This window comes from Sinohyriopsis cumingii, chromosome 18, assembly GCF_028554795.1.
Source record: "Sinohyriopsis cumingii isolate HCF-2022 chromosome 18, ASM2855479v2, whole genome shotgun sequence".
Taxonomy (NCBI): domain Eukaryota; kingdom Metazoa; phylum Mollusca; class Bivalvia; order Unionida; family Unionidae; genus Sinohyriopsis; species Sinohyriopsis cumingii.
This window is the reverse complement of record NC_142978.1, coordinates 1195570-1218615: the sequence shown is the minus strand read 5'-3', so window position 1 is coordinate 1218615 and position 23046 is coordinate 1195570. Positions and strand designations below refer to the sequence as shown.

The window sequence follows — 23046 nt, the reverse complement described above, 5'->3', positions numbered from 1 at the left end:
ATATATGTGTATCTGTCATATAGAGATAATTTCATATCCAAATATTTGAGAAGCATTAACAAACTTATGTGTATACAGAGGATTCTGCGGAGGAGGGACCGGTAAAAGGGGGAGGGGCGGATTAAAAATATATCAATGGGGCAGTATATATATATATATATATATATATATATATATATATATATATATATATATATATATATATATATATATATATATATATCAGCGAAAAAGAAATTGGCTTGATTTAAGGGTTTCAAAATCCTTTCCAATCAAATGTCTACAAAACGGAGTTTTAATTTTAGAACACTCTACTAGTCGGTATATGTAGTTCCGATGGTTCAGTGTGGATTACCTTACCTCACACGCGTCAAACTAGTCTAAACTGACCTTTTATAAATGAATATACCACAGAGTTATAATATACAATTTGTTTGTGATATTGCAATTACCGCTGTTAAAAGGTGTATGTTAAACTTCATGCGAGACGTTGTACAGCATGAGTGGTACATTTCTTTACGATACATTATAACGTTTATTCAGTGTGTTATAGAAGAAAAGTGTTTACTTTTAAATTTTATTTCTGTTTTTTTCCTTCTCATTTTTATAGCTTCTTTGGCTCGCAATACTGGACCAAGAGGCTCCTTTCCATTAATTCATTTACAGAACAACATCTTATAGAGTGATCGTTTTTCTGTACTTACACATTAGTACAATTCATATCAATGTATACCTATAGTTATTTAATTTGCAGGAGACTACCGTGGCGACATGATTAACTGTTATCATAAACCTTGTGACAACATGGATGTCATGCTCACAGACGACAACCTAAAGTTTCTGGGAAAACAAGCAGATGCATTATACTTAAGTCTCCATTATCTGGCGGAAACTGGTGAGTAAATAAGTGCATGATAATGGAAGGAAGGAACTAAATACATATAAGTAACTTAGTATATGTGTTGTTATTATTATTAGTAGTAGTAGTAGTAGTATTGCTATTATTATTTTTCAGTTAGTAAGCTTGTCGGTAAGCTAATAATACGGAAGTAAACAATAAAGAATAGGCAAATACACATTTATGTTGGAGTATATATTCTTTCCATCACACCTTATTTATTTTAGATCACACATTTTCACTAGATTTATGTTATCAATCGTGAGTTTTTAAAATAGCTATTAATACTGCTAATGTTCGTTTAATTAATTAATTAATTAATTAATTAATTAATTAATTAATTAATTAATTAATTAATTAATAATAATGATAATAATGAGGATTTTATATAGCTCCTAATCTTTAGAATCTCTTAGCGCTTTACAACATGAGACAACACCTATAAGATAAAGAAACATATAATGATATGATTACAAAAACAAACACCATGAAATTAGAAAACATTAAAAAAACATCCTGAGAATATTTAAGGTAGGAAACATTATTAGGTCTACAAGTTTGTCCTTGCAGTCGAAATAAGTGAGCTTTGAGAGCCCTCTTGAATGTGATCACTGTGTCTTTGTGTCTAAGTTCAGTGGGCAATTCATTCCACGTTGCTGGGCCCTAGTATGCAAAATAACGTTGTCCATATGACTTTGTTTTCATAGTGGGAATAATGAGTATACGATTGTCAGAAGAGGAGCGTAAGTATCTTGCTGGTGTATACACATGTGTGAGGTCGGATAGGTATATTGGACTAGAGTCCAACAGTGAAACGTAGCACAGAGAACAAAGTTTGTGTTTGATTCTGGATCGAATGGATAGCCAGCGTAGGGTACAGAGCAGCGGGGAGGTGTGCTCTGATCGTGGTACTCTAAGTATGATCCAAACAGCTGTGTTTTGAACTTTTTGAAGTTTCTGGAGCAGATATTGAGATGAACCCCCTAATTGTATGCCCTTTGATTATTTTCAGAGCTACGAAACATTCATTTAAAAAATAATAAACGAAAATAAATAAAATTAAGTTTCGTTTTGCATTTATCCAGTTAAAGACCTTAGCTCACAAGAAACTATTTCGCAAACAATATGCTTACAATTAACTTTAACATTCAGACATACATACAAGCATCCACATAGACATGGGTAATTTTAGCCGACTCTGCTTATCAGGCTTGTAGCAGCTGCTACCGATGTTAGTAGTGTATAGGGGCGATAGGGCCTCAATGGAAAATCCAGTGAAAAAGGTGTTCCGGCACTATAGAGTCACGATTTATAGCCTCACGTAGACTTCTTTATTAAAAACGGATCCCAGCACTATATCCCCAAACGGGAATTAAACATGGTCCTGTTTTAACACAATAGGAATTAACATTACGGTAGTGGACACTGCAACAATGTTGCAAGTGGCTGACCTCATTTGGGAGGAACACTGGCAACAATGTTGCAAGTGGCTGACTTGAATACGCACTACTCTAGGTAGAGAAAAATACAGTAGAGACTTAGACATATATATCACATACAAAGATTAATGAACATCAATCTATCACGTATAAAATATAAAATCTACAAAAGAAATTTAGGTAAGAGAAAATAGATATCTTTTCAAACCATATGAGTGGCCCTGAAAAAGGCCGTTGGTTTTTATGTTAATATCATTCAGTTAACATAGTGGTCATTGCATAGGTCTTCTTCTCTTCCTCAAACTTCTTCTGACTTCTGGACCGTAGATGAGGACTCGCTTCAGACAGCCTTATCTCTCCACATAGATCCCTCTTTTCCAAACGGTCATATCTGTGATCTTGATGATTGTCCACGATGTTTTGACACACATGGGTAAATGCATGCGGAACGGCATCGACGATACGAGGGTAGATGATTCAACGTTAGTCCACGTCTTTTTGTGAGAACAGGCGAAGGGAATGAAGTGAATCGGGCTTATTTATAGTGGAATAGCGGATCGAAACTGATGGAGTATTTTGCACCAATCCTAACACGCGTTAGAAAATTCAGTCACATAACGGAGTCTTTCTTCTAATTCGAAGAGAACTATATGTGGCGTCATATTTCCTAATTATAATTTTAATTTAGTGAATGTTCTCTCTCTTTTCGCAAGAATTTGGTCTTGTATCTGCACCTTCACCACCTTCTCCTTCCTTACCACACGTCGCTGATTTTAAACAGAGACAGAGATATGAATTGGAGAAGTTTTGTAAAACAGCAGATAAAAGCAGAACAAGCTTTTCTCCTTCAACAGCAACAGTCAGAAGAAGAAGGAAACTACATGAAGAAGAAGAAGCAGCAGAGAACAAGGTCTAGGAGAGAATGAGGACAGTGAAAGTCAAACGGTGACGGTACTCTTAGACATTTTTTTCAGAGTTAAGGAGTCTGAAACAAATGTATCAAACTTCTTTAATACGGCCCAAGAGAAAAAGACCTTCACGAGCCAAACAGCACAACCCTGGTACTAGGCCTGAGATACCAGTCTTAGTGATTTCTACCCTTTCATCGACATGAGCACGTCCAGAAGTAGTCATTGGCCGTGGCAAAGGCTTAAGACAGTTAAAACTGATTGAATCCCGTTCCTGAGTTTAAAAAAACAACCACCCAAGGGTCTTTTTCAGGGCCACCTTCTTCGCTCGAAAAGATATACTAGTCATTTAGCCAAAATCAATTAAAATTCAAAATCCCCTTTTTGTCCCATGATGAACGTTTGTGAGTGTGTGAGTGTAAGTCCTTATTCCAGAAAATAAATTCCAAGAGACTCTTACGTTTTGTTTATGTTATATTCTGGTACAAACTTTACAATCCAATTCACAGCCCATTACTTTAAAAAGTTCTCTCTCTCTCTCTCTCTCTCTTGAATTTCTACACTTTCACAGAAGTTTCATCATCTTCCTCACTTTCGTCTCGTATTCTTTTGTTCTGTTTCTAGACGTGTTGGTGTTCTTCCGTTTTGGAGGGTACCTCTTCTTCCTGTTCGGAACTTCTCTCTTCTTTTTGCTCCTGTTGTTTCTTAGGGCAGTCTGAAGGCCAAAGTCCTTTCTGTTGACAATAATAATAGGTATTTCGACGTTTGTCTCTTCTGATACCCGTTTTGGTTTTGGGACGTTATGGACACTCTGTAGCCCAGTGCCCTTTCTTCTGACAGATGTAGCAAATATACTGACTTTTAACTCGAAAGGAGGGGGAGTAGTCAGTAGTCTGTCAGCTTCTCTGAAGAAAACTATCGTATGACACCTCACAAAGCTTCGATCAGAAGTTCGATCTGTGTTACCTCTTCCATCGTTCTGGTAGGTTTAAGAGTGAAATGAATACTGGGAGGGAAGACACTGACCTTTATAATGGTAAGACACTGGTCTGACATTGATGTAATGACCCACATCGTTTATAATGTAGCCATATGACCTTTTGCCGTTTGGCTCAAATTCATGCCAGCAATTTTGAAGATGACATGAGTGAACTAGAACCAGGCCCAGAGAGTCTACACCAAACCAAAGTCCACCACCATAAGCCCATCAGAACCGCTATCACATTTGAGAGACATAAAAGCGCTCCTCTAGAAAATATTGAATTGAGTCTGTACGTATACGGTAAAGGTTAAAGATTTCAAGTCCGACAGTTCATCACGAATTTGTGGGATTCTTTGTTAACCACACTGAAACGGCAATGTAAAGCCAAAGAAGACGATTGCTTGAGACTTTCCATCCATCACAACAGTTTGAAGTCACCCGTTTGGATCGAGTTTAGCAGCCCGGCAGAATTGACAACTTCCTAAGTCATCGACAAGATTCAAGCAACACTGTTCATAACCCACGTTTCTCTTCCCAAAGGGACGGGACAAAGCAGAAATGTGCTACTGGTGGACAACCTCCGCAGCGTCAAGTATAGCCTGGTCTAAATTAACAATCATCAATTCCACATGTGTTTAGCCCGTTACGTCGTGGTGGGACGAATGTATGCCGACAAATACGACACGGTAGAATAGAAAAGATTCTGGAAACCTATTCGACAATGGGTCCGAAAAGAAGCAGAAATCCTGTTATAGCAAGCGGGGCTATCCAAATACACATTCCTGAAATGCAAAAATTGCAAGACATCTTGGCTCCACGCTACACCTTGAGAGTGCATCATCAAAAAGTGCGCAGTCATCTGTTGTTTTGAGGCACAAATTTAGAAAATGGAAAATACATTCACGTCTATCATCACGCTGGACATTTCGATGCCATTACCAGTATCACCGGAATCCTGGAATTGCTGTGACAAATGTGACTATGGCTATAACAATCGAGAGCAAAACAAGCATTGTGGATAGAAATGTGAGAGATGTTTGGCCTTTAAACCCTGTCTTGACGATGAACAAGAACGAGTGCATTGCCCTACTTGTCAGTGCACCTTCGTCAGTCCTACATGTTGCCAACAGCATCTCATGACACAAGGTTCACAGAAGAAAAGTGCTTGTCAACTGTTGATATTGTGCCCAACTTGTGCACAAGGCATACGTACCAACATTGCAAAGTCACACGTATGTTTAGGAAATAAACAATGTCAAATTTGTCGCCAAATCGTGGACTTGGAACACGAATGCTTCATTCAAAAAACCATTCCAAACATCAAGACGAAGATGACCAGAAGAAGAAGAAGAAGGCAATTTCATCTTGTTCGACTTAGAACGCATGGGAGAGACCGGCATTCACATACTTAATTTCTGCGTGGCTTATCAAGCGTGCGAGAATTGCATTTAAGAGCTTATCTTTAGTTATTGCCTGACTGCAGCAAGATTCATGGAGGACGTGAACAAATCTTTCAGGGACAGAACACGCGAACCGAATTTGCCCTTAGGATCTGAGACCCAATCGACGAGACGTGAAGCCAAGAGAACATCAAACATTATAGAGATTGTCATCGCTATGCCACGGTGATGGCTCACAATTTCTCAGGATACGATGGGCAATGTTTTTTTTTCTCCAGATACTATACCAACAAAGTACCGAACGTCCGAAAGTGACTTAAAACTGAGCCAAAATCATTTCCATGCAAGTGGGTCAAATGCAGTTTAAAGAGTCGTTGAGCTACTTGGCTTTGCCTTTGAGCCAAATGCCTAACACGTTTGGAATCACAGAAACGGCCAAATTTTAATTCCGGACTTTTTCAATACCAACACGCCGTTCTACCCCATTTGCCTGAGGCTCACTACTACGACCCCGACAACATTCGCAAATAAAAACGAGAATCTTTCTACGCTTGGTACCACCGTAATGCATCGGATCCCTTTAATATTCAGGAAGAAATGTCAAAGTATTGTCAATCCGACGTGGACATTTTACGGCGTTGCTATGGACAATTTTGAGAATTGTTCATGGAACACGGAAGGATCGATTCCTTGAAAGAAGCCTTGACCATTGCCAAAGCGAACTGCTTAATGTACCGCCAACGATTCATGCCCGAAAACACTCTGGCTGTCATAAAACATCAAACGACCAATTTGGTCAAACGTCAATACTCGGTCGAAACCCTACGCTAGCTACATTACTTTATGCGGCAAAGATGACAAATGGATCCAACATGCCCAAAACGGAGAAGGTGAAAATATCATCGGAAGGTATTCGGTGAATGGTCAGAACATAGAAAACCCTCAGATCCTGTACAAGATTAACGGGTGCTTATTTCACGGATGTCCCATCTGCTACCTTCAACGTGACACAAAACATCAGTTTTGTTTACAACGTACCATAGAAGACATGTACCGGGCCACTTGTCAACGGCGTTTGTAGTTGGAACAAAAAGGATACCAAGTGGTGGAAATGTGGGAACATGAGTACGATCTCCGATTGTAAACCGATCCTGAATTTAAACGTATCGTGGAAAGTGACAAGCTGGTGGACCTACTGAACCCACGGGAAAGTTTTTACTTAGGATGGACAAATGCCATCAGATTGCCGTACTAGTCTAACGAGGACAAAGGAGAAGAAATCAACCACTTGGATGTGTGTTCACTGTATCCTTACACGTGCAGATATTGTCACGTTCTCGTAGGGCACCCACATTTGATGACCAAATATATCGACCTGGACAAAATTCGACAATACAAAAGATTGTTTAAATGTAAAGTCTTGCCTCTCGAACTTGTACCATCCCATGTTACCTCACTATGTCCAAGGAAAACTGATATTTCCTGTGTGCCATACTTGTGCCGAAACGTGCAACCAAGACCAATCTTGTCAATACAAGCAGGAAGAACTAGCCTTGACAGGAACGTGGATTAGCTTGGAATTGTTCAAAGCTCTGGACGTGGGATACCAACTATTTAGAAGTGTACGATATTTACCAGTTTTTCAAGACAGAACAGTACCAGAAGGTGCCAGACTCCCGAAGACCAAAATAAATTCGATGAGAAATACTGGGAGCAGTGAGGCATCCCTTTAGACCACATCGATAAAAACGAAGTAAGGTGATCATTTGCTAAAGTGATGTTGAATTGTTTGTGTGGCAAAATGGCACAACGACCGTGCTTACCCAAGACAGGCTATTTGTCCGAACCTTACAGTTACTTCCAGGTGATTCACGACAAACCTAAAGCCATAAAAAACGTGGACGTCCTTCGTGAGGACTTGATCCTGGCTCACCGTCACCCTGTCATTGAGAGAGATCGTTTAGAAGCCTGGACTGACGAAACCCCAACGACAAGATTCTAAATTTTGCTAGTGACGGTCCTAAAAAGAACGGCTACGAATACTGAGACCCACAAGGAGAAGTCCAAATAGAGTTTAAAGTGAAAATATTGATTCGCAGTTATCGCACCAGTCAAGTGGCGAACTTTGGGGTATTAAAAGAAACCATGCAATCTGGAGAGGATCGATATTTTGAAGTGACCACCTACTAGCCTCACACCAAATCGTCAGTCAGCCTTTGAAAGAAGTCTGTCAAATCGTGTATCTGAAGCGAGTATGGCTTCGCAACCACTTAACTTTACCGTACGAACAAACCGATATTGGTCAGCATATGAAAAAGGGACAACGTCCAAGACCCATAGTTCATTGTAACTACCAATACTAAGCGAGAAAGGTGACCGCTAACAAACAGTCACCAATCAAGTTCGGGGATTCTCAAGTGGTGTGCGATGCTGTACCTTGCGATTGCAGGGATGCCGTACACTGTGACCTAAGCGATTCAGTACCACATCTTGGGAACTTTGCTATGACAACATCAGCAGGACATCATGGAGAAATTTGCTATGACTACTATTACCACTACACCTACCATCGAAAGTGATGCTGTGCTTTTCTAACCTGACGGTTGCAAAAGCCGTGTCACTAGTTATCGTCGACTCCTTACTAGTTTGATTGTCGATGTCATCAACTACGTGGAACCATACAGCTATCGTCCAACGGATGTCAACCAAATCTGAACAAACGCCTACGGAGTTCATAGTACCCTCTTCGAAATGAGCTTGTGAAATACACATATTCGTTTCCCTGCGTTTGCTTGAAAACTGCTAGCTTGAAAGTCGATTTCAAAACGTCATTGTATCTGCACCATCCATTTAACATGTTAATTACCGGACCTAGCGGTTCAGGCAAAATCGAATTTGTTAAACATTTGATCGAACACAAACATCATTTGATCAATATCCATCTCAACGGATCGTATGATGTTACAATGTGTGGCAATCAGTCTACAGCCTCATGCGAGAAAATGAAGGCGATTCCATCGTGTTTGTCGAAGGCATTCTTAGAGAAGACGACGAGATTGTGACTGACCCCAATCAAACCCATCTGGTCATCTTCGACGATATATTTGGAGAAGACGAAGAAGAAATTAAACTGTAGTTTACGCACAAAGGGCATCATCGTAAAGCCAGTGTCATTTATATCACTCAAACGTTGCTTCAACAAAGTAAAACCCATCGCACCGTCATTCTGAATGCGCATTACGTGGTCTTGTTTAGGAATGAAAATACTGACCCATGCGTCCGATGATTCCACTTAAACCCTACATTCCAATTTACTCGTAGATTTAAAACCCGCCACCCATGATTATGTGCAATTTCGTACCTATCTGTTTGACAATAGGTGCCTAGACGGAGGGCCTGCTGTGTACACTTCCCTGTCGTCGACATAACAATGAAAAAGATCAATAAAACCCCGAACACTTTTGGTCTGTCTCACAACTTGTGAACATGACATCAATTCAGTCTCATCTGAATACGTGATCGTGTCTTAGATTCCTATCTCAACGAAGTCTTACGGTGGTTTAAGGTGACATCACGTCAATTAACGCAAGGCATCATTCACATCCCTCATCAATCCAAACGCACTGTTTGACAGAAACAAATTAGCCGTGAAGCAACTGGCGGATCTCCGCTTCGACATTTATACCAAAAAGCAAATCATTTTGAAACCTGGAGTCGGCTGTTGTCTAGGAAGTGTCATCATTCGCTCCTTCTTAATACGGGATCCTAATGCCCTCAAAGTCTTTCCCAAGAAAAAAGCCACTCCCCAACCCAAAGGATCACATAAGAAGAAGATAAAGTGCAACGGTGTCAAAACCAGGTCACAGCCACAGGAAAAGAAAAAGAAAATGTCACAGAAAAGACCATAGAAAACAGCGTCTACCCTCAAGAGGCAGATTGGTCTGGACGCAACCTTACATTCGCAAACCACAATCCGCAGCGACGGTTACCGCGTTTCCAGTAGTCTTAGGTTCTTCCGCTTCTCCGTTGAAGGTGAATCCAGGCAAGACCAATTTTACATGCGTTCTTCCTAATTTGCTGAAACAATGAAAACCCGCGTCTCCAAAACATTCTCCTCCAGCGGTGACACCTCCTCTTTAGCTGCAGTGATAGCTGCTCACAAAGAAACTGCCCCCAAAATCCAAGTCCAAGAGAGATAGGGCATATTACAGAGTTTACTGGATTTATCCAAACAAGAACTGTCCCAATTTAGTCCTATGCCAAACCCCTCCACAACGCGTGATTCCTGTAATGATGTTGAAACGACGTAAGTAAATTAGTGGGGACGCATTCCAGTATAAAAAGGACACGTGAAAAACGATGGGAATCAGTGTTTTTGTGCTCCTGAACTTCAACAGATGCCCCTCAAAGAAGTGCACACCATCGCGTTCGTCGTTCTCCTGTCAAACAACACCAATAAAAAGAAAAAAGAAAAAGACAGTCTCATCATCCGAGAAAACGCTTAGTCAAGTATCGACGTCAACCGCGTAAAAGACACTGGTTCAAAGAAAAAGAGGAGCAACCAAATGAGAGGAATGTTTTAATATCGATCTTGGAGAAAAGTCGTGACCTTTTTGACGAAGCGATAGTCCCAAAAAAAGAATAGAAATGGTTAGTGTGTTAGTTTATTTAGTGTGTGCCCCGGAACAAACAAAGCTGTCACCCCCAGAAGCCACCCATCTTCTACCCCAGAAAGAAAGAAAAGGCAAGGACTTCCTCCTCGTTTAGCTAAACATTAGAACGTGTTGTCCCTCCCGTCCAAAGCTCATTCATCCATGCGATAACATATAATTTAAACCCGCTCGAAATACATCATCGATACAGCTTGCGAATGGTGTCTAAATGTCTAGAGATGTACGATAACGTTGTCTCCACGTCAGAAAGAATGCCTAACCCAGCATAAAAACGTTCTTCACCTAATAGTTAAAAAGATAATATCCATCCGTCAAAAGAAAAAGATGTTAATGTAACGCGGATGGTTTTTAAACCTGCTGTTAGCACCCATACTCATAGCTATATTGTTACCAGCGATTACAGGACTCGTGAGAGCTGGTGCGTCACAAGGGATAGGTAACACTATGTAGGAAGAAGAAGATCAAACGTATCTCTAGGATCAAAAGATCTCAGACATACGCTTTGGAATCGAATGGAAGGATGAAAACTGACTTTAGTGCCTTACAAACGATGGATGGAATCCCATGGTTGGCAAGAACAACGCACCCCGCATTTTACCGAAATGTCCCAGTTACAACAAGATTTGTCAGAAACGGAAAATTCGCAAGGATACTGTAACTATTGAAACAAATGCAACTCTTTCACCAGGAAGCTCTAGACGAATCAGCCATACGAACTCTGACTGATTTTAATACACTGATGAAAAGTCCATCACCACCTCTACCACCCCAGTCACCAAGACAGAAAAAGGAGAAAAGTTTAAAACTCCACCACATAAGTACGCCAGTTTACAACACCACCAGAGAATGTACGCATACAGCACCACCTACATCCATAATTGTTTGGATTAAAATGGCGTTGACCACCCCTTCTTCAACAGAAGAGAAAAGGAAGGTGAAGACAATAGATAAACAAGACATAATTATCCCTGTACAGGACCCTCCTCCTCGAGACCTATGGCTCGTCGGACACGCAAAGGATTACAGTCCAACAAAATACCACACGAAGACATGAGTAGCATCAGTAAAATGTGGGTAACATTTTACAAAACATGGAGAAGGTGTTAGCCAGCATTTACTACAATCCAACCCATCCTGCAGGTTACGGAGGAGTTCAGAAATTGAATCGTGCTGACAAAAGCCGAATGAAAAGTGTCCGCTTACCTCAAGTGTAACAATGGTTAAAAGAACAAGCCACGTGCACCATACACAAACTCATTCAACGAAACGTTTCCAGAAGTCGCACCCTAGAGGAGGGCATCGATCATCAGTGTCAAGCCGATTTAGCAGATGTCTCTCATTTGGTCACCTATAGTCGTGGCTACAAATATTTGTTTTGCGTCATCTAGGTCTTTTCCGAATTTGCCTGGGTGGTGCCATTGAGTTCCAAGTGGAGCGATGAAATAGTGCGTGCCTTCCAACTGGTGTTGAAACAAAGTGTTTGTCACCATCTTTGATGGCAAATTCATAAAGACACCAACTTTCTGAACCAAGCTTTCCAAAAAGAATTAACGAAATGAGATATTCACCATTGAGAAACCAGAATTACAATCCAGCATCGTGGAACGTTTTCGACGCACCTTGAAAGAATATTTCACGCAGGAACATACTCTCAAGTACATCGATGTCTTACCGTACCTGGTCCAAACGTGCAACCAATCTTACCATCGGAGCATCGGATGTGCTCCTCAAGAAGTGACTTCCGACCACGAAGTGACCGTTTATGAGCGTATGTTTGGTAAGCTTGAAACTTGCCTGTCTCCAAGAAAGATGGAGCATTGACGACAGGAGATTGGGTGAGCATTGGCAAAACCAAACATACATTCAACAAAGGTTACTTACCCAATTGAATCAAGAATTGTTTTGTGTCACTGCACGTGAGTGTGGCCGTCATCCTGCCATCAATAAATTAGAAGACACGAACGGGAAAGTAATAAAATGATGGTTTTACGTGCCCGAGTTACCACGCGTGACCAAAAATGAAGACGAAGTGTACGACATCGAAAGCATACTCGATGGAAGATCACGTAAAGTGCCAAAAAGACGTGTGAAAGAAGTCAAAGTACGTTGGAAAGGACATCCTCCCAGTTTTGATTATTGAATCTACGCTTCAACTATAAGTCATATAAGACAATTAGTCTTCGGATATAAAATGAAGTGACCATAATGCCTTTTAAGTCATCACAACAATGACCACTTCTTCACTGAGTTCGTCTGTGCAAGGTCTGCAAAAACAACCCTTGTGGGTGTGGGGTGGAGAGCGTGTGCCTAAAACGCAAATTGTTTTATTTTCTGCCAAATCTTTGTGGTATATTGTGTCAGTGTACTGCCAAAGCCAAGTTGAGTTTTCAACAAGGTGACAAACAATTGTGGACCATTTTACTGAGCAGCTGCATCGGTTACCTTCTTCCCTTTTCTTCCCTGAAAATCTCAAACGGTAACAACGCGTAACTCTCTCAGCAATAACCACCCAAACAACAACCACTCTCTTTTGGACACTCCTCTAACTTCGAGTGACCCATCGGACAGCAGAACTCTGGAATCCTGAATAACCAATTTTTCCTAATGTTACCGAGTGACAGTTCAATAGATCCAATTTTATCACGCAGCCCATTGGGAATTGGATTTGGTGGATATCATTTACTGTACATAAATCTTAAACAATGTCGAAAATCAAAACACTTTTAAGGTCGAAGTTCATGACAAACAAGTGCAAAAAGATTGAATGCAAATTCAGTTTATACTAATTATATATATATATATATATATATATATATATATATATATATATATATATATATATATATATATATATATATATATATATATATATATATATATATATATATATATATATAAACTCCCAAGAAATACGAACATATATAACATGATAATTGCCATGCTATTATTTTAGTGGTCAACATCTGGTGACCACGACTGCTGACAGAGTCAAAGCTGTGTTTGGCAAAGCCTTGGAGAGTGTCTGAAAAAGTGTCACTCTCGAGTACAATAAAGTTGTGTCCATTACATTTTGTCCGAAATTGTATGACATTTAATATGGGGACGTCAAGATACTCCAGGGTCGACCCGTACCACCCATTTATGACAACTTGAGTTTTGCGAAATATTGCGATCTCCGGTAAAACTGAACCAAGGACACAATTTGATCTTTTTGTACTGCGATGTGCTGGAGTAGAATGTGGTGGGACACACTTCCGTACCGTTACTGCGTGTTATTACTCTCAAAGTCGATTCTGCCACGCACACTGACGAGGAAGGTGGGCACAGGCATCACGTTCACCGCGAATTTGTATATCCTCACCATTTTCCCGTCAGTAAGTCGTATTATGACACTCTCAACATTACTATAAAAGGAGATATGAAACAAAATTCCATTCAACAAAGGGAAAGCCAGGGTGAAATTCCACCAATTTCTAAGTCATGTATCCTGTGTAAAGCGGAGTCGCTCGATAGCGAGGAAATGGTTTAAGAGATATGTTGAAATCGGTCTTTCGTTCTGTGACCTCCGTTTTGACACCGATGGGGACATGAGGATTGCACGCATTGAAAGATGCCGCTTTGACGCCAGGCAAAGAATTTCTTCAAAATGTCATCATCGACAAACAAAACCCCAAAGAAGCTTTCTTTAAACCAGACAAAAGTATTTTACTTCGAACGGGGAAAACATTTTGGGCTAACGAGAAACTCCTATAAATGCCATGTACGCTACGGAGTCAGGCATTCATGCTTCCATGACGCCACAACAAGGCCAAGGGAGAACGAGACGACGAAAACAAACCATTCAGAGGACTTCACACCCATACATCTAGAAAGACCAAGAAAAGAAGGAGCGTCTGAGACTTAGAAGTTTTGTTTATTAAATCAAAGAGAGAGAAAAATTATGCATATATTCTTGCACCTGGTCCAAGTCGGAACTGGATCTGTTTGCCATGCCACCCACCGTGATGACGATACAAGAACCACATTGGGTCGAATTCCATCCCGTCCCCTCTTTGATGGATTCCGCTCCCATCAAGTTGAAATCAAAGGAAAGCTCGAAGATTACATAGATCTGAATAGCAGTTACTTGTACATGAAAGTAAAAGTGATCGACACATCAACGGACGGTCACAATCTAATTGGTGAGGATAAAATACTCCACGTCAACAATGTCATGCATTCGTTGTTGATCGAAGTGGATTTGTATTTGAATTACTAACTGGTTAGCAGCAGCATGTATACGTATACTTACCAAACGTACCTGAAAAATCTCTCGACGTACAGAAAAGAATTTAAGAACACCAATCTAGATGCTTGCATGGTATGGGAACCTGAAACGCCAGGCAAGTTGGACATATTATCAGATAAAATAAGGCACGTAGAGACAACATTGACGAAAGCCGTATTTTAGAACTGATGGATCGTTTGAATTTGGACATGGGGTTGAAAGATGAGTATTTCTTGAACGGTGTGGGTGTCCGACTGATACTGAATCGAAGTAGTTGCGCTTTTCTTTTGATGGCTGATGCTGCCTATTACAAAACCATCATCCGAGGAGCCAGACTACGTGCGACGCGTGGAAGTGTTACCTAAAGTAGGAAACGACATCAGTAAGACTTTGAACAGAACGACCGCCAAATATCCAATACGTCGAGTGGAAGTGAAAACATTCACCATTCCAACTGGACAGCGATCTATGATCGAAGATCATCTGTTCCAAGACAGTTACCCAAGCGTTTAATCACTCGTATCGTCAGCAATATAGCCTTCAACGGAGCCCTCGACAAAACTCTTTTCAACTTTTATCAATTCGGTGTGTTCTAAATCGAATTCAATCGAGATGACAGGACCTTGTGTACCAAACCCTTCGAACTCTGACGAGAAGAATTACCTGAGATCGTACTTGTCCCAGTACGACGCCACTGGACAGTTAAGGACCAACACCGGTCACGGTATTACGTACGAGGATTAGGTAGGAGGTTACGCTTTGTGGGCCTTTGATTTCATTCCAGACTAAGGCGTCGACGAGGGACATTTCCACCCTATTAAATCCGGCCATATTCGCGTGGAACTTCAGTTTAAAAAACCTTTACCCAAAGACAACACGGTGAACTTCATCCTGTATGCCGAATTCGATTATACGATAGAAATCAACAGTTTGAGAGAAGTCATTCTAAATTATTACAAACTATGGAAGACTTTCATCTCTCTTTGAATGGGGAAAAAGAAATGGAATGGGAGGATGCCGTGGAAGCCTTGGAAGACGAAGATGTTATAATGATTTGGTCCGGAAGGCAAGAACAAGAACAACATATAGTCTCCTGTTTTGCCAAAGACCTGGCGGAAAAATACGGAATTGATCAAGGAAGATTGCTATGGATATCAAAATGATCATCTCTGTTAAATTCAACACGATAAATGTATGATAATGTGTCAAGAAGAATCAGTTTTGCATCGGTTGTATAAAGACTTGAGTGATCATTCCTCTTCTCCATTGATTGCTCTAGAGATCCATCACATCGAAGCTCTCTCGGCTCAGAGTGCAGAGACGAAACTAAGAAATGGTCACTCGTCAGACATTTTCAAGCAAAAAGTTAGGATTGAATTGATGACATATCTTTACATGTGAAAGAAACAAGAAAAAGAAACTAAGAATGGATACATGGGAACTTTTTTACCGTTTGAACAACCGTTCGTACACTATACTTGGAATCATGTCGTGTGTGCTAAAGATTAACTTCCTCATCGCAAACCTCAAGACCATCATGCTTATGTCATCAACAAGGACGACAGTCATCTCCCAGAAACCCACTGGGTAGCCGTCTACTTCCCCAGAAAGGGTTGTGTGGTGTCTTTTGATTCGTAGGGATTACCACCTTAATGAGAGGAAATGACCCGACTACACGATTCAATAATGTGAAATTACAAGCCACGGATTCGATAGTGTGTAGACAATATTGTGTGCATTTTCTTCATCAATGCAGTCTTGGATATTCCTTAGAACGTTTAGTGACTTATTTTGATCGTGACTGTTTTAAAGACTATGACAAATTAGAGCGATTTTTTTGCGACAATTATGAATATCTTTTATCTTTAGCAAGGAAACGCCGTGTCCATATATGATCAAGTGACCTGCCTCTGCGGAAGTCTAGCTTGACGTCACAAAGTTGTCACCCATGTCATAAATAGTATGTTTGAGAAATTATTTGTTTATTTGAAATTGTTAGTTGTTTGTGACTTAAATAAACAAATGTTGTTTTGAAAAATGTGTCCGTCTTTTGTATTCAATAAACACTGTGACTATACATAGTCTTTGACTTCTCTCTATCCCTCTCCATAAAGATCAGCCACCATAGCGTTCCGACCGAACAAAAACCGTAGGGATGTTGTCAATCGCGTCCACGCTTGAGCCATATAAGGCGAGGATATCTCATTTCTGACCATCTATTGGTGACTGTTCCTCCAATGAAGATCTGATCAAGACTAGCCAAGCTGAACATAGCTTACGTGAATTTACATCGTGTCAGGCAAAGCCTAATACCTAAGCCTGAAGATGTAGAGAATGTCAGGATGTTGAAAGTGACTGAAAACCTGATCGAAGAGCTCTTCAGAGAGGAAATCTAGAAAAAGCAAAAAGAGTGGACGGAGAAGTGCAGACTTCAGAAGCAGCGGACAGAACAGCAGCAGTAACAGCAGAATCCAGACAGAGGTTTTATGTACGGGCGCGTGGACACGAAAAAGCTTGCCTTCTCTATTCACAGAAGCATACCCTATCCTGCGGAAAACCTGCAACCAGATGGGACGCAATATTAGGCAATAAAAGATTGCAATAACTCCCTGTCAACACATCAGCCCGTTTCAGGGCTACACCCAACTATATAGAAAAGAGATAATAGTCAAATTGCCAATTGTATGTAAGTAAGTTTAAGAAAAGTATGTCTATAAGCACTTCGTTTCTTAGTTTTATGTCAAAAAATGGAAGTGTGCCTATCAACACTTCGATTGTTTGTTTTGTCAGTTAGTGTGTATGTTTTTGTAGGTAAAAACGTCAACGTGAGTGTTTCTTTTAGGTCCACGCGTTGCATGTATTTTGGTGATGGTATAGGTATTGTGAATTTTGGGGTAAAGGGGATGTTTTCCTTCATGTCCGCGATTCGGATATAAAGCAGAGCGTTCGTCAATCTGGCTACCTAGAGGTGACCAGTCAACATAAAAATGAGTGAAACAATTGCTACAATGTTGGAACTAGAAAGGTACCTGGAGTATACAAGACTCTTTTTTGATGAGCTGACCATGGAGGCGATTGCAGAAAGTGCGAGAATAGAAGAGGAGGAGGAGGAAAGGAAAAGAAGATAAGGAAGAAAGAATCCTAATTATCTCATGCTAGGGCCTCTGTGTGAGGTCAAGCCTGAGGTGAGAACAATGGCACGATCAGTACCAGTACCATAACCAGTACCAGCATCACAGCCATTTCCAGTAACGCAGAATATATAAGCACCACAGCCAGTACCAGTACAGTTGCGTGCGCAGGAGATAAGGAGGCACAGAATACACGAGTGTGGAATAGACAGAGGGAAGCCTTCACTATCCCTGAAACTGAAGACTTGGAGAGTGAAGCTAGTCAACTCCCCTCCGCGTTACCAGCTACAACCTTAACTTGGGAGCAAGGCTGGGGCCGGCGATGTCTCTATGGTGCCAGGCCTGGAATATGTCACTATTAGCCAGTTGTATTTGGAGTTAGAAAAAAACAGCCAATGCTCAGGGCTAACCATATCTCTAGAAAAGAGACTATTCAAGTTGCCAATTTGTGTGAATTTGGAGTAGTGGGACTATAAACACCGAGTCCCTTAATGATTAGCATATGAAAGGTTTCATCGATAGTCTCTTTGTGTAAGAGGCATCTGTCTTTAGCAAGATGTATGAGGAAATCATTAATCATCTTTTCTATGTAGATCTAAAATAGTCTCATCGTCTTATTGTAGAATAATTGATTTTTGTGATTCTTCACCATTGTCCACCGAGGCGAGTCAGTTGGTGAGCCAGAAATGCTTACTTTCCGTTCCAACTAGGCTGCGTTCGAAAAGAAAAAGAAAAATTGGTTTCACGTGTAGCTTTTGTCAGGAAATTTCTTTTTATAAGTTATTCCAATTTCGCTGGTGTTTATAATGTAGTTGAAATTTTTGTGTAAAGCATTTTTTGTGTTGCCATTGAAAAACAGAGCTAATTACATGTTTGGTCTTTTTGGTCTTTTTGGTCTACGAGTAACGTGTGGCTCAACCTTTTCAATGAGGCTTTACTAGAAGGTCCACTACACATTATCGTGATCATCAAATATATAAGCTACATGAAAAGGTGTAGACTGTGAGTCTATGCTGTAGTTTCCTGGTTAAGTTCCTTAAACCTGCGGTAAATAAACTGTTTGCTAGTGGTACCCTTTTTTGACTGTTGGGAAAACTATATTATGGAATTATTAAAACTGAGTTAATTATCACAATTATTTATTTACTTTCGGTCAGTAGACATTGATTAAATTATGACCAAGAAAAGCAACCCGCTAGTTTAACAGGTTTAGTGGTAAACACGGCCATCTGTTAGGCGCGAGAACCAAATACCAATCCCGCAATGTAGTTTTTGGTTCTTCAGTTTTTGGTGGTTTCTTTTTATATCCCCTTTACGTTGAATTGAGAAAGATAATTATGGCCGTACATGTGATTTCGGTGCGAATGTAAATACAATGCAGTAGAACATAAACGACAAAACGACAAAGGACTGTTGTTTTTGTGCCGGATGCCGTAAACATTCTACTTCAAGATGTTATTAACGTTGCTATCCCATACGTTGTAACATAACATAATTGAAAATGCAATTCTTCGGATCGGATAACGGATATATGCCATCTCGGCTGTAAAGATTTCTAGTATTTTCATCCCCTCCATGAAATCTCTCGGTTATTTACAAGATAAAAGCAGATGTCCTCTATTCATTCACTCGATTAACATGTACAAGAATCAGAGTGGTATAAACTGAAAGGAGTCAGTCGTCCAGAATATAGTATAGAAGTGAAGAATATATGGTATTAGGTCAGAATAACTATGAAAATCATTTTAAATCAAAATGCGAGTCTTTTCTTTTCAAGGTTTCCTATCGTACCTTGGATTGTTAGCATAGAACTGTTATGGATAGGTTTTTACTTCGAAAGACACCGCGTCTTGAGAAAAGGGAGGTGTGACTTTTAAAAACATCGCGCGCTAAACATGATCAGTTTGCTGAACCCGTTTCACAAATTATTGATAATATGTACATGACATCATGCCTGGCATTCAAGCAATCAAACACCGCTATCTGTCTCATTAGAATAGGTGAGTGATTCAGTTTTTATCCTATTAGATCTTTATCTTTGATAGCGGAGAAATTTCTTCTAGCTTGCAATATTTGTTTTAAAACATAATAGTTATACCAATAACATACTGAAATGTAGTCCCAAGACTTTTCAAGATACTTTTTGAGAACTTTTAAGGCAAGATGAAGGATAAAGCCTGAGTAAACCACATATATTTCCCAAACCGGAATGGAGCGTCAAGCCTGTTGTAACGCGTAAGTAGAAATTATCAAAAGATGATGTTAAATCAGGTCCATATATTGCAGAAAAGTTTTGTCTTGCGCTATTTCTGTTACTTGTTTAGTGTAAATGCTATTATACTTTAAAAATAATAAGCAATTACGTCATCTTTGTTATTGCAGATTGCGGGATACCACCAGATATAGTGAATACCATATATAAGATAACAGAGGATGGTCTAACGGCAGTGTACAGATGCACTGAAGACACAGTTGTGTTTCCTTCCACAAGTAACACGAATCTCACATGCATGACTTCAGGAAACTGGTCTCAGATTTCATTCATTTGTGTGAATAACAGTATAAGCGGTAAGTTTATTTTATGTGGAAACAAGAAAATGCTTTCTATTCCTAGTTGTTAAAAATAAACATATGTGTTTCATTTAATTTGGGGAAAGTTTATCACCAAGAAATGTTTAATTAAATAACAAAAACGCAAAAAATATATGTTGATAAGATGTCCGATTCCACGCTTCGTTTTCTTGATTAAATCAAATGTATTGCAACACAGGGATTCAAACCGATGACAGCAGCAGTACTAGCTATTCAGTGCCAAATGTTGCCATCCACCCATTACATGTGTAATGCACCCGTTAGAGATCCCTCTACTCGCCCGTCACACGAATAAAGACATGTTTAATAAAGCCGAATTCATATTTACCACAGTGCCTAAAACAATTATAATATAGAGAAAAAAGCAAGAAATTGACATTCAAAGACTTTAGACTGCTTCCAAATGCCACTAAACGTATTTGATGTCCATGAGATTCACAATTATAAAGGACCAATGTGGTATCTTAATTGTCATTAAACTGAGAAGAAAAGTAAATGCTGCGTTTTTAATAATGCCATTTTACGTACAGGGACGTATTCATAATTATATTTGAAAGAGTCTATACCTCTTGCATACCATGTAAATATCCATTGTCTGTCACGATTACTTGATTGCATCAGGTAATGTTTGTTCGCCGTATAATGCCATTAGGTTGTTTCTTCAAGTACTTAGGTCGATCAATTTCTGGCACTTTATTGATGAAATTTCAACACATATTAAACATAATTGAAACAGGTTGAACAAAAATATCAAGAGGTATTACTCTTAACGTATCAGTTCAACGGCAAGTGTAACGTGCTTATCTCAACGAAAGATGGAAATATAACTGAATTTAAATGAAAAAAATTAATCTTCGTGTTTCACGTCTTCACATATTGTGCACCAATGCATCGATTTGTCTACGTGTTTGACCTCTGTACAGAATGGTGATAACTTTTAGCAACTCATGGAACCACTTGTTACATAGAAACCCTATATGATTTTAAAATAATTTCTAACTAAAATGGAATACAAAATGATGTATGCATCAACTTGTTTTAAAATTTGTGTGGACTTTTTTTAAATTAAAATTGCAAACACTCAATACGCACTGTTTGTTCTTCATGGTACGTTTTTACACCCAATATATACAAATGGAGAAAAGCTACGAAGTATCTATGACCTCGTAAATACACCCCCCCCCAAAAAAAAAAAAAAAAGAATGCCTCATTTTATGTTGTTAAGTAGATTAGAGAGATGGACGATATAGATCATCTCTTAAGCTAGGTCGCCGGTTAGATTCCCATCAGCGACAATGTTTCTCCAGACATTATTTAGGAACCCACGGTTGCGAAGTTGTTAGAGTGTCGGACGTGTAATCCATGGGTCACGGGGTCGTTCTGCAAAAGCCTCCTCGGCTTGTCCTTGGGAAAGGCACCCAACTCCGACTTCTTCGGCATGATATAGTGAGTGATATGTTAATACCGTTATACCGTTAAAATCAAGCAATCAAAGCTGACCTTAATTTATAACCGAGTTTTTAATTCACAAAAGAAAGAGATCATGGTTGTCGTATACACGCAGCTATATGGTGTCTAGTAAAATTCGAAAACTTCAGGTTAAAATATTCTAATTTAATTTTTTTTTTCAGGAGTAGACAGTCTTCATGACCTCACTGGGTATCCCATTTTGCTCGTACTATTGGTGCCACTTCTTTTTTTAATGTCCGTATAAAGACTGTTTTCATGGACTGATATATAAAGAATTGTTATTTCATCTGTCTTTTGTTATTATTTCGTCTGTCTTTTGTTATTATTTTATCTGTCTTTTGTTATTATTTTATCTGTCTTATTTTTAGGTCTTGGCAGCTATAATAGACAAGTGTTAGGCACCATTGCTCTTACAAGTGTTGAATTATGGCATTATTATTTTTAATTCTCTGCCAATAACCATAGCTCAGTTTTGACACACATCCCGTAGAAGAACAGGAACGAGTAACGAGCATGTTTTTCGATCACAGTACCGTAAATTAAACAGTAATATTGCTGAACATTTTTTAACGTAACTTGCAGCGTATCCCAAAAAATTGTTTTATTTGCTTGTCTTTTAAACATGATTGATCGTGATTCTTAATCCAAAATTCACAAGATATCATATGTAAAGAAACACTGGATCAAACACATTGTTTAGAATTCTGCATATTTTCATATTTTGTATATAACTACATATTTACATATGTTGCATTACCCGGTTAATAAACTATCCATTTGGGTAAAACATCAACAATGAATTCTTTACTTAAATGAATCTCAATTTTAAAATGTCACGGTGTTCTTTGCATTGCAATTTTTAACGTGATAAATGTTCATTTTGTGAATAGATATTATGAATAATTTGTGTACATAATATATATATATATATATATATATATATATATATATATATATATATATATATATATATATAAGATATTTACTCGGTTGATGACATCGGTTTTTAAAAGTGGGAAGTTGTGTAATTGGTTGTATTTTCAAAACTATATTTTTTTTATCCAATGAATATTTTATAGACGCACCTTTAGAAATATGACAAGTGCAGGGAAATATCAAGTAACCAAAGAAAGTATCCATTTACTGTATCATTATCATTTCACGCTTGTTACGTTGGATTCAATAGGCGAGTCTAAGTTTAAATAATATATGCGGGGCTTCGTGATCTGTGATAATATTATAATCATTGGTGACTTAAACGAGTCTTACGCATCGCTGAATTTAAC

At 39.2% G+C, this 23046-nt stretch overlaps 1 protein-coding gene across 1 annotated transcript; it reads left to right on the top strand.

Moving 5' to 3' along the window:
* Positions 1-751: 751 nt before the first annotated feature.
* LOC149775952 (uncharacterized) lies at positions 752-22046 on the top strand. The gene is made up of 3 exons (XM_089942040.1): positions 752-895; positions 20081-20266; positions 21922-22046. Exons 1-3 carry the CDS (start codon positions 772-774, stop codon positions 22002-22004), a joined length of 393 nt encoding a protein of 130 aa, XP_089798166.1. The 5' UTR covers positions 752-771; the 3' UTR covers positions 22005-22046.
* Positions 22047-23046: the final 1000 nt, after the last annotated feature.

Bases quoted from the DNA above. Each gene is read 5' to 3' on its own strand.
- LOC149775952 (XM_089942040.1), top strand. From the start codon at position 772: ATGATTAACTGTTATCATAAACCTTGTGACAACATGGATGTCATGCTC. The intron at 896-20,080 runs GTGAGTAAATAA...TTGTTATTGCAG, and splicing joins CCATTATCTGGCGGAAACTG to ATTGCGGGATACCACCAGAT. The intron at 20,267-21,921 runs GTAAGTTTATTT...TTTTTTTTTCAG, and splicing joins TGTGAATAACAGTATAAGCG to GAGTAGACAGTCTTCATGAC.